The sequence below is a fragment of the Varanus komodoensis genome, unplaced genomic scaffold (genome assembly GCF_004798865.1).
Source record: "Varanus komodoensis strain SLA01 unplaced genomic scaffold, ASM479886v1 scaffold4, whole genome shotgun sequence".
NCBI lineage: Eukaryota > Metazoa > Chordata > Lepidosauria > Squamata > Varanidae > Varanus > Varanus komodoensis.
In genome coordinates, this window is record NW_025335941.1 from 51,074,629 (window position 1) to 51,089,648 (window position 15,020).

Sequence of the window (15,020 nt, forward strand, 5' to 3'; positions counted from 1 at the left end):
GCGGGGTGCAAGAGCAACGTTGCAGCTTTTGTGCAAAATGAGGTCGGTGGTGAATGGTTTTAGCTGTCCTCCTCTAGTCAAACTCTGCTTCCTGAGGTTGCGCTAATCTTTAAATACAGCCAGGAGTTACTGATTTGTTAATAATAGTAGTGATTATGATGATAATTATTTTATTTTGCTTTTGTGGTTTTATTGTTTTAGATGATCATCTTTTGGCAAAAAGGGAAATAAAAGATAATAAATAAAAACTGCTTATATCCTGCTCTCTTGTTCAAAGAGCATTCCAAGTGGCTTATATCAGTGGAAAAGTATACTATAGTTAAACAACTAAGAATTGTGTTTTATACACACATCATGTACACACAATCTAAATGCCATTTCCTGTGCTGCATTTCATCTCCCAGCTTGGCCCATGCGTTTTTTGAGCTTCTCCCTTATCTCCAAAGAAAGCTATTTCTCCCTGCTGCCTTCCCTTATATGTAGTATTTTATTTAGCAAGTTGGTTTTTATATCCTGTTCATTAGTCCAGGGCTCTCAGAATGATAATGCTCATTTTTGTATGAGGTGTGGCAGTGCAGTTCCACAGATGCTTCCGCAGAACATTTCCTCACCCCAGAATGGTGCCTCCCCCTAGAGCTTGTAGGCAGGGCCAAAAATTGACCCTTCTCGGGGAGGGTGTGGTTGCTCAGAGAGGCATTACCCATAAGTTCTGGATCATGATGAGTCATGTTGAGTTACTACTCGAAAGAGCACAACTCAGTTGTTGGTATCGCCTTTCTCTGGCTCCTCTCCCTACCCCTTCTCAGCACATGCCAGGTAGGGATAATGGGAACCCCCAGATCTGGGACTGAGACTGGGAGGTGCAGGGGAGCCCTCTGCTCTTCTGCAGCCAACCAGAGCAGCTGGCTGCCCCTTCTGCCAACTGCAACATGCCAGGTAGGAGAAAGGCAGGAGAGGAGTGGGACAAGTTAACACTGCCATCTGCCCTCTCCGTGCAGCAGGGTGGGCACGCAATTCAACAGGATGCCTCCTGTGTCCACAGAGCATGGCAGGAAGTTCTGCTGAAGAACATCAAGCCCAGAGGGGAGTCGAGGGAGTTTTCTGCTGCTCTGCTGACAAGGGTGTGTCACATGCTGTAACTCACCTAGAAGCAGCCTAACCTGGAGGATAAAGTATCCTATCGGAATCCTTCAAAAGGTTCTGGAAATAGGGATGTACTTACCTACCCAAGGCAGAATTGGTCTACAAGCTGATAAGCAAGCTTTATGACTCCATGAATTTCCCAAGAAACTATTGTGTTAGTCATGAACTAATTAAGGATGAACTTCAGCTTGTTGGATATGACTGGTTGTTAAAAGACCTTAAGACTGTGAGCCATCCTGAGTCTGCTAAAGTCAGTTCATTTGTTTTTTAAAGTATCAGCTTTAAAGTAAAAGCTTTAATCAGTCTTTGGAAACAAGTACCAGACCAAGGGTGATCCCACAGCCCCCTTCCTTTTCTCTTTTCTTTGGGCTATAAAGGAAACTCATTTCATTAATAAAGAATCTGTCTCCTGGTTTGAATTGCATTTATTACTTACATTTTCCTGTTGTTTTCAGTATTGGTATTAGTGGTTGCACTATTTTCCTGGGCTAAATTCATTTTTATGTAGAAAAGTGAAATAAAGGTAAAATTAAATAAATGAATGTTAAGGGGAAATATATATCTATGATGTTTATTTCCATACATTGTTCTATTTGCAGAATTCAAGTTAAAGCATAAAACAAGGTATTTTAATACTATTTTCTTATATTGTAGTGTGTTGAATTTCACAGTTTTGTTCCTGGAGCAGCATCTTGAATACTATTAGGAAGTTAATATGAGTTTCCTGGCAGGGACTCTGTTTCAACTAACAGTCATCTGGACCAAAAATTGCTTAGGTGTGAATTGCAACCAACCTTATAGTGAGCTTTCTATTTTCACTCTAACTGAAGCCAGTGGGAATCTTCCAGTTTATTGAAGTAGTTTGATTGGCCCTGGTGTGAGGATAGATCTTGGAATTGTTTTGCAGACACACATTTTCTTCACCTCTTAAAAAACCAGCTGGAAAATAATGGATTGCTTGCACACAATAGGCTGGATCCTAGGTACACTTCTTTTCCCAGGACCGCTGTTTGTACTTTATGCATACATCAAAGCACAGCGTTTCCCAATGTAGTGGCCTCCAGATGATTTGAACAAGAGCTCCCAATGCTGCTATCTTCGGCTGTGATGGCTGGATTGGTTTAGGGTGCCTAATTTTGTAAATAAATCCCAATTATCAGTAAGTATTGGCAAAGTGGCTTACTGCCATTGGGAAGAAAAGAAAATTATATCAAGTTAAAAATTGCTTTTTATCAGAATAACTGATTGACATACATGGGTGTTTTATTTAGATTTCCTTTTCCTGTAGAAATACATTCTTTAATGGAAATGATAGGATTGTTACATTCAGCCATGATTAGTGATTAATGAGATCCCCTTCATTAGTTGTAGGGTTTGCATGTGCTATTCCGTTTAGCTTTTATTACACTAATCGCATTAGAAAACACAGAAAGCTTTTTTTTTTTCTTTTTTACATTCACAGAATGGCCATAAAAAGAGTTGTTGGCTGAACATGGTGACTTCTAATAATAAAAAGTGATTAAATAACAGTTTATTAATGTAATTGGACACTGTGCCTAAATGAGAATGTGCTAATTGCAGTAGGAGAGGTTAATGATATTTAGATAACTGCAGATGGAATGAAAGATTGTTCAGGTGTGGAGAAAGGTGTCGATGGTTTATCTCCAAAGGCTGCTGCAAATGAAGAGGGACATGCTCTGCAATTTCAGTCTCTTGATGACATCTGAGTGCTTTGTTTTTCTCCCTTTTCAGTTCTCTGTAGTTCCTCCACCACGGTTTCTACATCATGAAATTAAGTCAGTTTTATTTCAGCGGAGTCATGTCCTCCTGACCAACTCTAAAATCGTTCCCAATACTTTGGAAACTGTAATTTAACAAGGCTCAAGGAATTCTTTGATTTAGATCTTGAATTCTTTTCACAAAATAATAGTTCCCAGAGGGAATGCAGAGTGCAGATGTTGCTGTGAACTTTTGGGAAATGCCCATCTGAGCTGCTTTAGCTAAAGTTCAACATCACCACCACCACCACATTGCATTTAAAGCCTTCCTTTTTAATTCTTGCAAGGAACTAAGGTGGCCTACATGGTCCTTCACTCTATGTCATCCTAAAAACAACAGTCCTGTGAGGGAGGTTAGGCTGAGAATGAATGCCTGACCCAAAGCCACCCAGTTAGCTTCATGAGAGATGGGGTGGGTGGAGAGATGGAGAGACCCTGCCTCCTCCTGGTCCCTAGCCTGCCACTGCAGTCAGTGCACCACCTTGGACTGGGCAAATTGGCACTGTACTGTTTTGTAGCAGGGCTGAGCAGATCTGTCAGTCCGGTTTCTCTCAATCTCTTTGCAGCCAAGAACATCTGAAGATGCCGCCTCTATTACACATGCTTTGGTCAAATCCTGATTGTGTTAGCTTTGGGTATTTTTGCAGTATTTTGTTATCTGGCTTGTTGTACATAATCATTAACTTCATCAGAAATTCTCCAAGCCATCTTTACAAAGCACAACTCCAGAGTGCAAGAAGATCTATTATCCAATCGATGTGGTTGTTATGTGCCATCAAATCATCTCCAGCTTATGGCAACTCTATGAATGAATGCCCTCCAAAATGTCTTATGCTTGACAGCCCTGTTGGCGCTTGGAAACTTTGGGCTGTGGCTGCCTTTATGGAATTAATCCAACTCATAGTTGGATTTCCTCTTCTTCTGCCTTTGACCTACCTTAGCATTACTGTCTTCTCCAAGGAGTCTTGCCTTCTCATGATATACCCAAAGTATAACAGCTCAGACTGTCATTTTTGCTTCTATGATGAAACCCTGTGATGAAACAGCCAGTGGTATCCATTTCAAAATTCAACAAATAAAACTCACTTCTGTCAAAATTAATCTGTTAAGATTATTCTTTCTCTCCCATGAAAGTTTGTAAATTGTGATTTTGTTCATTATCATATTAGTCTATTTTAATCACTGTTGACAGAGAGAGGACAACATTTCAACCCTTTCCCAATAGTGTACGTGTCTCAGCATTTCAGTAATGTGTTAGCATGCTGGCATGATTTCTCTCATTTCCCCAGTTTGATTTCTCTGTGTTATATGCATATTCTGCCTTTGCTCCAAGGCTCTCAAGGCAACGAACATTTTCTCATTAGAACAACTGTATGAGTAAGTTAGATGGAGAGTTAGTGGCTTGCCCAAAGTCTCTCAGTGGGCTTCATAGCTGAATAGGAACAAGAACTCTGGTCCCAGCCCACCACAAACCACACTGGTTCCCCTACAGCAGCTTTTTGTTCCATTCCATTTCTGCGTCAGTTCACAGTTTTTCTATGGAAATCTTGCAAGAATTTATTTGCATTCTCATGTGCATTTCTCCCAATGTATGTATTTTAACATGCAATTTTGCCTCATTTTCTGGCCATTCCCCAATATATTTTTTTGCATATTCTTTTAACTGATATATTCATTTTCTGCATACTGTCTGCAACTATACACTTTTTGTGTGCATTTGTTGCATCACAAAATTTGGAGAAGTGCAAAGGCCACCTGTGTTTTGTTCACATAGTATCTCAGGAAGTGGGAATTATTAGAGGGATCTGCATGCCATCTAATAGAATTATTAGATGAATCTTCATTCTACCTAATGGAATTGTAAGATGGATCTGCATCTCTCTTTCCCAGCAAATGTTTGTATATTCCCATTCTTTCTGGAATGCCCATAGGGTGTTTTCTCTTCCTCCTAAATATAGCTCAGCTGCTTTTTATGCAGCATGGCAATTCTGCTGGTAGTCCTGGAAGGGAAAATATTGGTTCAGTGTGACTCAGGGTCTGGGCCTTGTTCTAGCAAGGTGGTTGGATGTGTTAAAGGCCATGAGTATGGTTGCTTCTTGGCATATCATCAAATTTTCTGTTCCTACAGCTCCCGAGCAAGACACCCCTGAAAGACCTAAATCCATACTGCCTCAATGTGGCCAGGATCCACTGAGGACAAAGCCATATGCATGAGTGTGGGAAAGCCATGCACATCACCTGGACTTTCTCTGAAATGTGTATTGCTGGTGTTGAACATTTTGTTGCTGAAGAAGCAGGCTGATTTTTCAGCTTTAATGTTCACTGAAAGGCAGGAAACCTTTCCAGCTTCTGGGGAGAAACTGAAGAAACATTCTGTCTGCAGTATTTTTCCTCCCATTGGCCAAGGTGGAAACCATCAGAGAATATCTAAGGACCATTGATGCTGGAATTGTAAATCACAGGCTGAATATGAGTAAAAAATCTGATAGGGCTGCAAATAGGCAAAGATTATTTTAGGTTGCATTAACAGATGCTTCACTTCCAAATCCTGTAAAGTTCTAGTTCTCCTTTAACTCAGCACTGGTTAAGCCTCATCTGCAGTATTGTGCCCAGTTCTGAGCACCATAGTTTAAGAAAGGTGCAGATAAGCTGGAAAGGGCTCAGAGGAGGGCAACAAAGATGATCGCACAACTGGAAACAAGTCCTCTGAGGAGAGATGGAAAGAACTGGCCATGTTTAATGTCATGAAGATGGATTGCAGGGAAATACGACAGCACTTGAAAGTACTTGAAAGGCTATCACAAAAGGGAAGGACAGGATCTCTTCTTGATCATCCCAGGGTGCAGGACATGGAATGACAGGCTCAAGTTACAGGAAGTCAGGTTCCAGCTGAACATCAGGAAGAAATTTGTGCTAAGGAAACTAAGTTCCAAACTATTCAAGGAGAAAATCCAGCTAAAATTACATGTGCGCAAGTGGTTGTCCGTTAGCCTTCCACAGTCCATTGTTCAGTGGTTTTGCATTCCACATGCACACAATGTTGTGCAACCGCTGACTCCATCCATTGCACAAGCATAACAGGTAACCACTTGCACAACTCAAATGCAGTGGTGCTCTGAATGACACTCTCCGATTCTGTCCATAGTTCAATTGGAGGCTGCAAAACTGAGTTATTCAGGAAATCAGAATAACAGGCAACATTATAACTACATTATTGCCACTTCCTCTCCCATTCCTGTATAGGAAGCACATTTTTCCCCTTCAGACTCTCTCCTTGCACTGGGAGAGTAAGAGACGTCAGTTTCCCCAGCAGGGGTCTGAAACACAAGTCCTCCTGATCTTTGGAATTCTGGCAATTAACTGAATCATACCTAGTATGAAAACAAATTGATTATCCATGCTGGCTTCTTAGGAAATCTGTTAGTGATGATGGAATTCAGCTTATGTTCTGCAGCAGCTGGTTTCATGTGGCATGCAGGTGCATTAATGAAACATTCATGACTTTGCTTTAGTAAGGTGGAGAGGAAGGCTTTCCCTTGGATGGCGTTCTTTCAAAGTGGGGGCAGCAAGTTTCACTTGCACACAGAACTAATAAGGTTGCTTTTACACAGAACTAAACCAATGCTAACCAGTGGTGTAGCAGAGCCAGGGCTCACAGGGACACCCGGGGCACATTTTGATTTGTCGTGACTCTAATGTCATTGCACACTTCTCAGAATTCTTTCGGCCAGAGCTTAGCTGCATCTGGAACCAGGGAATGGATTTTCTGAGCAACAATATACACTGGTGAGCTGCCCCTGTTGCATTGTGAAATACTTTGGGGAGACTGCATCTTGAAGGCACCATTATGATCCATTTGCTGCTCTTGGTAGAAAGGAACATCATGAAAATTGCTAGAACAGGTCTGCTGATACGGACAATACAGTTGCCTACGTTTCTGCCCTCTCCTTGGTGACATGGCAATATTGACTGCCATAATGAGAACCAGAACTTCAAACATTACTACTAAACCACTGATGATAGCCATGGCAAATGCTAGTTAGTCAGAAACCTTCTTCATTTGTGCAAGAAAGAAGAGCAAAGCTCAGGCACAAGTTTTAAACAATGTCTGAAGTCTTCCTCTGAAGCCATCACTGAGGAAGTCTTGGAGGGGTGACACCAAGATTAAGGGCCTTCTCAGTGGTGTCCCTACTGAACATGGAGAATGATTGTCCCACTAAGGCTTGTGGAGTGCCAACTTTGTTATCCTCTCAGTGACAGATTAAGACTGACCCTGTGCCAAGACATTCAATGGCATTTAATGGCATCTGAGACAGTCTGGTTGTATTGAAGTTCTTCTAGCTGCTTGAATTGTTTTAGATTCTGTTTTAAGTTTTGTGCTGTTCATGTAATATTTGTGGTTCATGAATTGTTTTGAACTGTTCAGAGAGCTTCAGATATTGCATGGTAGAGAAATGAAGTCGATCATGTCATCCTCATGTTCATCTTCACCATCCTGGTCAGTTGGTTCATGTTCCTGTGATGTTGGACATATGGGTACAGAGACAGAGCTCCCATGAGTGAGCCACAGTTAGTACCAAAGGCCTGTAGCCATGTCCAGATGCAGTAAGTTTCAGGGAAGAGTTAGATTATTTGAGAACCTCAAGGCAGCTTCACGCACACACGTTACTTCTGTGCTCTGCACCGAGAACTTTTCAGCCAGAGCTTTCAAAGCCCAACCCAGAACATGTCTGTGGGCCATCTGAGCCACCTGAGGCATGGACTGCTCATGGATATACCTTTTCTCATGGGGTTCCTAATTCTTCAGACAGGCAACTTTTACATCTTGCTGCTGGACCAGCCAGGCCTTCAAATGCTTCCTGGGCCTAAGGTGGCCCTTAAGTATCTGTCTCCAACTTCAAGTGGACCAACTCCCTCCAATGTGAGAGGGAGCGTCAACAGTCATCTCCCTCAGGGACCCAGGGCGCCCCTCTGCTTTAAGCTTGCTCAGGGTAGCTAGTCCCTCCCTCTGTGATCTTTCATTTTGGAGGGGGGTTCCAAGTTATCCCCTAAAGAGGAGCCCTTCAGCAGAAGCATGGTAAACATATTCTGTGCCATGATAGATGCTCTTCTATCATGTGATCAGGCCCGCAGTGGATCAGGCCTGATGATTGTGAGTTGTCGTAGGCTAAAGATGCAGGGCTCTGTTGTGCAAGGGCAGCTGGGGACTCCTCCATTCTTTTTAATTAAATGGAAATCTTTATGCATTCCAGGGCAAGGTTATATCCAGATGCATGGACTTTATTTTGCACTGATAACATTAATTATGATCTTTCAAAAATCCATGTACAAATCATAAACTTTTATAACCCAAGCCTGACCAATTACTGCTGGCATCCTCTTCATTTCAAATTTGAATATTTTTAATAATGTCTTTGCTAATGCAAATTCCTCAAATGTTTAAATGTGAAAGCATGATTTATTACACTCATTTATTCATTTTTATGAATGGCCAAAAAACAAACACCTCAAACCATGAGGGAGTTCTTCTCTCGGTCTAATGGAATGATTCTATTGATCATGACTCTACATTACATCCTTTGTATTCTAATAACATTTCCAGTCTCCTGTTAATTTCACCTTTGCCTCCAGGTTTTTGGTGTGGCTTTGGTCAAAATAAGCAACAGGTCCTCTCTGTTGGAAGGAAAGTGCATTAATAGATTAAATCATCTTTTCAACTTTGCTTAAACTAAAGAAAATGACCACCAGTATTTAAAGTAGATAATCTAAAAGTAGAATTTCTTTTCGAGTTCAGTTCATAAGATTTGCAAAGCTCAGCCCTGGCCTAGTCCTTAAGCAAGGACAAAAGTCTGGCATATGTAACAGATCTGCAGGGGCAGCAGCTGCGGATTCCCAAGGTATTACCTCCTGACCACAACCAGAGCATTGCACTCTCTTGAAGGAGAAAGCTGTGTATGCCTCAAAGCCAGTCTCGCCCCACTGTTTCCGGTGCTAAAATCAGATCCAACTGGCAGTCCAGCCTCTATATGAAATGAAGGGGTGCCATTTGTCCCTGCTTTCTGCCAGGAGAAAGTTACAGGCAGTCCCTGCCTGTAAAAACTTTGCCTAGACTCTAAAGCAATGCAAGCTTTGTCTAGGTTCATTTAGTCTTACCATCTATATCTTGCCTTTCTGACAGGGGCATTGAAGTCTATTGCTATAATTCATTTATATGTTAATTAGAGCAATATACACACGCGATTCCATATTACCCTTTCTTCATCATTTTAGTGCTTGTAACTGTTATAAATTGCTTTGTGGGTACTTAAAAACTGATTAAAATAAAATAAACAGGTGAGAGAATGAGTGCTCACTGAAAAGGTTATAGTGGATGGATCTGGAGCGAGAATAAGTTCACCTGCCTGATAGGTCGCAGCCCCCACCTCTTACAAACAGGTGAGTGGACTGCAGCAGCAAGGGCACCTGAAGGTTGGATCTCTCTACCGCTTTCTCAAAAAAGCTAGACTTTCTCCAGTAAGAACAAGGAGGGGAAACAGCCCTGGGAAAACAGAGGAGGACCGCAAATAGGTACCAGCTTCACTTGGGCTTTGTCAGACAATGAATGACTCATGGTGATTTTCAATCAATTTTGATCTGGAAGCAACTGAGATATTAATCATCCAGGCTCTTTTGTGTAAAACAAAAGTGCTGGAACACATTCAAGTAAAGGGCCCAATTCTATCTTAGATACATTCTTGGGGCAGCATTCTGATGGTGGGCAGAGCTGAAGTGAGAAAGGGGAGCTTGCAGCTCTTTCCTCTGGTAACTCAACCTTAGGAGAGGCTACATAGTCTTTTAGAATGCGGTGGAGGGAATTGTGTACAAAGGCCAAGAAGACAGCAAACAATGGGTGGTTATAGGAAAGGGGGTGAAGATAGGGGCAGAGGTGTGGCCTTCCAGGAACTCCCAGAAGCCCACATTTTACCTGCAGGTCTCAGGCCTTGCACCTCCACTTTAAAAGCATGCTCAGAAATAAAGAAAAACAACCTGTTTCATTCTGTTTACAGCAAACGAATAATGCAAGTTTATTGCCGAACGCTGGTATCAGGCTGGAAGCTGAACAGACCTTTTGTCCAGAGCTGATTTGATTTAGTTGCCAAATTTAACTTAATTGGTTTAGATACTTATTTGTTTTAAGGCATGTAGTCCCTAGACTGAGTGTGGATGCTGTTAATATTAATTAGCTAGGAAACATCTTGCTAAAGGAAATCCAATTCAAGCTTCACGAACCATTTCCGTGTGCCCCCACTGAAGCAATGTCCATGTGCTCTCCTACCAAGTGGCCTTGAACTGTACCATCGCCTCTCTGAATCATGCGGCCACAAAAAGCAAAGGTATAAAAGCGACTACAAAAACTTGTCCGTCAGGCTTGCTTGTCAAACCTGCTGGGAGATTAGTGCTTATTTGGTACAGACTGTATCTCATCCTGCTGCCCACTGTTATGCAAGTGATGTGTCATGAGACATCAACTTTCAACATGCTTCATCTGAGCAGTAACAGCAGGGGTGGGTAGGAGCTTTTCTTTTCATACAAACAAAATTAAATAATAACTCCATTTGTTTTCACTATTAAACACCTAATCTGTTTTAGGTAAATTCTCATTCACTTGCATTTGCTTTTGATTCTCCGTTTCCTGCCCCTTTTTCGAGTGCTTGAATTGCTCCTTGATTTGCTTCATTTTGGTTCTTTATTCAACTTAGCAGAAGCAGCGGTGATTTCAGATGCTCGATGAAAATGTCAACCCATTGTGTGGCTGCTGGGTTTGAAAAAGGCAAACTGCATGTTAGGCATAATCGGGAAAGGAACTGAAAATAGAATTGCCAAGTTCATGCTATCCTTATGAACATCTGTGGTAAAACCACACTTAGAATGTTGTGTATAGTTTTGGCAACAACACTAATGAAGGATATTGTAGCACTGGAAAAAGTGAAGAAAAGGACAAATAAAATGATCGAGGAGGAGGAACTCCCCTGTGAGGAAGGAGAGAGAGTCTTACTTAGGAGAAAGGCAATGGATAGATGCATCATGCATGGTGTGGAGAAATCAGATAGGGAGAAATCTCTCTCTCTGATCATTGTAGAAGTCAGTGGGGTCATTCCATGAAGCTGATTAGTGGGAGATTCAGGATAGACAAAAATAAGTACCTCTTTACACAGCTCCTAGTTGAACAATGGAATTCATTGCTCAAATATGTACTACCATATTTATGCAACCTTGAGAAGCTGTGGCCACTAACATCAGCATGCCAATGGATGGAAGTTGCTTTCAAAACTCACATCCGATCAGACTGAGTTGTGGTTGTTTCAAGCCTGGCTGCCTTGGACTGCTGTGAAAAGTATCCATAGTTTTCATTTCACATGCTCCGTTTGGGTCTGTTGGTGAGATACTTTCAAAAACACTTGGGGTGCAACCCTTTGTGTGTTTAGGCAGAACAAACCACCTTTGGCTCCCTGCTTGGTTGGCTGGAGCATGCTGGCAGTTTAAGTCCCTTTTTGTCTGTCTATATATGCCTAGGATTATGTCCTTAGGACATCTATATATAGTACCACTTTGAGGGATGAGATACATGCATCCTGTTTGCAAAGAAACCAAGGTCAGGAGACATGAGCTAGCACTGAAACATAGAAACAGAGTGAATCAGAAGCAGCCTCCCAGGCCATCTAGTTTGACCCCTGGCTCCAGCCGGTTCTGCTCACGACTTGCCCACCATGGGCATGTCTAGCCTATCCTTGAACATTCTCACCAATGGGGCCTCAACCACCTCCCATGGAAGCCCATTCCTAACTGTCCCTCGGTGTCCTAACTGTGAGGAAGAGCTTCCTGGCATCCAAATTGAACCTTGGCTCCCTGAGCTTCACTCCGTTGGAGCACATCCTGCTCTCCTCTGCAGGGGAGAACAGGTCCCTACCCACCTCTGTGTGACATCCCCTCACATATCTGTATGTCACCAACAGATCCCCCTCTGAGTCTCCTCCAGACTGAGAAGGCCCGTTGCTCCCCTCTGCCCCTCCAGCCCCACAGACAGGTGAGTTGATAAGGCAGAGCACATGGTCCACAACTATGACTAATTATATATGTAGTAATCTTATGCTACAGATCTTGAACACATGTGTTGCTCTTGTTTTTTAATTGTTCATTAAATCTCTGCCTAAGGTAGAATAGATACCCTGAAGCCAGAAAAAAATCAGGTAAACGATTTCTGTTATTTATTGTCTGCACACTGTTCCACACAGTTCCATCCTTTAGTTGATTTTGAATCTATTATTTATTTATTTAAAAATTTCTATGCTATCCATTGCTTTAAAAGTCTCCTATGAAAGGAACAAGATGGAAGATGGATGGGAGGATGGGATGGGAGGATGCAGTTAAATCCAAATGAGATTTTTTTCACTAACATGGGACATTTGTATGCATATACAAATTCACTTTTTCTTAATTCTTTGGTAATATAAAGCTGTGAGGAGAGATTGTTGAAATGAATATCTGCATTTGTGGCTCCTGAAGTTTCAATAAACATCAGACTGGATTCTTTTACGTGCCTTGAGTATTATGCTAGCTCTGTGCCAAAATTGACAGTAGTTTAAATCCGTATCCAATCGTTTTTCAAACATTTTACCCTGGGGTAAGCATAGGATGTCCAGCATCTTAAGAAAAACCCCTAAACCCCACATGGAAGTCCTACTGCAGACTGAATCTACTGTGTCGATAAAACTGAAGAGGAAAAAAGACGCTGCTCGGTACAGAATTTAAATAGTTTCTGTTTTGGCCCCAGGAGGAGATTCTGATTAACGGCTTTCATTTTTCCTCTGTCCCTTAACAGATGAGGATAGGAATTCACTCAGGATCTGTTCTGGCTGGAGTTGTGGGAGTGAGGATGCCACGGTACTGTCTCTTTGGCAACAACGTCACCCTAGCAAGCAAATTTGAGTCGGGAAGCCATCCACGCCGTATCAATGTCAGCCCAACTACATACCAGTAAGTGCTCAGCAGTCTTTCTTAGCTTATTGCTTGAACATGCACCTTATTTTTAAAAGAAAAATGTAGGTTTATTTCTAAATATACAGTCACAGACAACTATAACATTAAGTGATAGAAAATGTTGAATGAAGGGTAAGTGAAACTATTAACTAGGTAATGCCTTTATACCCATCTTCCTTAAAGGGGTGCCTTCTGGGTGTGACGGAATACAGCTTCCATCATCCCCAGACATTGGACATGTTAGCTGGGAATGATATGAATTGTAGTCCAATAACATTTGCAAAATACTAGGCTGGGGAAAGCTGCTTTAGGGTGCCTAATTAAATGGCTGAGCTTTTCTTTGGTGATCCAATGCCATGTGTGTCAGTACCAGATGGATTTTGTAGGATTTTTGTTCTGTGATGCTGAGCGAGCACTAAACATCTTGTAGCGACCAAATGGATTAGTAGATCCTTTTGAAAAAGCTGTTATAATGAGTCTAGAAGGAGGTATCTCCAGTCTGTACGTTAATTGTTAAATTTATGGATTTATTTGGAGTAAGATTCCTCCAAGAAACACTTTACTTCAAATGGGATTCTTGTGACTTTGTACTGACCAATGCACATATATCTGAGAAGTGTTTTCCAAAATCATATATGCACCATGCAGTTATCAGGGCTTCGTTCCAGGGCACTGGGGATGTCTACTTAAATACTAAAGTGTGGCAAACACCCCTCCGTAATTGCAACCCCATCGATAATTCCTAACTTGGTAAGGCTATGAAGGTCAGTCAGGGCCTTTCAGACCTGGTTAGCAAGCACCTCGGGCCATGTGCATGATCTGGTTCTTCAGGAACAAGGCCAGTCCAGGAGCAGTCCTAAAGGACAGACTTGGTCCTTCAAAGGGAGTACAAGACCTTGGGACATCGGCCATGCCATCAAGCCCAGTTCAGTTCTCCAACTGACTTAAAGCATTTTCATCTTGTCTGGATTAAAGCTCAGCTTATTAGCTCATAGTCAATTCATCACTGTACAGAAACAATGGCATGCACACTCATTCTTCCTTGGCATTAGAAGAAAGAAAAGAAGACTTTCATTTGTGCATTGATGATATGCAACACTGAGTCCCCAGACAACATCTCCAAAGGGTTTGGGTAAATATTAAATATCAGAGAAGACAACCCTGCAGAATCCCATAAACCAAAGTTAGAGCTGATCAGCAACCCCTCTAGCACTCATCGATGGAGGGTACCATATTTCTGGGAGTGGAGAGGGTTAAAGCTTATTTCGTCTTGGTCCAGATTATTTTTAGTACGCAAAATTCAACCTTGATGAGAGCCTCCATGCACTGAACATCTTGGTGAGAAAACGGGTATTGCTTTGTCTTGTCTTTTTCCCCTGCAATGATTTTGGAGCATGTGGCTTTTTCATGCTTTAGCAGTATTCTCTCATTCATGTACCTTCCCTTCTTAGCATTTCCAAGCATCCCTGTGTTTATGCTTCCTTGTAAGCTTCTGGGTAAATTAAAGCTTCTGTAATTTTCTTCACTCAGGACCTAAAGTGAAAGCGTCTGCAATTTTCTCCATGCAGGACCTGAAGTGCCTGATAGGATAGAATACAAAGCAGCTGAAGTTTTTAGAAGTGATTAAAAAGAGGCAAAAGAAATGAAGCTTACACCCTTGAGATAAAATTATGCAACTAGAGGGGAAACACACTGGCTTGAACAAGAGGCAGGGATGTTGAGCAGGAATTTGAGAGCAAAATAGGCAGGGTGGCCCATGATGGATGAAAGGTGGTAGAAAGAGACTGGGGAATATAAAATAGCTTGGGGTGCATTTGGTAGGAAATAGACCCACTCTCTACACATGCGATTGTCACAGCCTCTGTAGTATCAGCCAAAAACATTTCTGAGAATTGCAATGGCTCCCCTACTGCAATTCTGACATGGGTCATCTTGTTGTCTATGCTTTTTTGTTATTGTTGCCTTGATGTTCACTCTGCCCATGTAAAGCGGATTCTGTGGCAGATTTGTAGAAATTAGAATCTGACTCATGCTACTGGGATGTGAATTGCAACATGCAGGTAATTATTTTAACTCTAGCTG

General features: G+C 41.9%; 1 protein-coding gene across 1 annotated transcript in view; it reads left to right on the forward strand.

The window, feature by feature from the left end:
• The window catches only part of GUCY1A2 (guanylate cyclase 1 soluble subunit alpha 2), a 180,040-nt gene that overhangs the window by 139,120 nt on the left and 25,900 nt on the right, over positions 1 to 15,020 (forward strand). Inside the window, exon 7 of the mRNA XM_044441813.1 lies at positions 12,781 to 12,935. Coding sequence (XP_044297748.1) covers positions 12,781 to 12,935 — 155 coding nt within the window. The remainder of the gene's footprint in view (positions 1 to 12,780; positions 12,936 to 15,020) is intronic.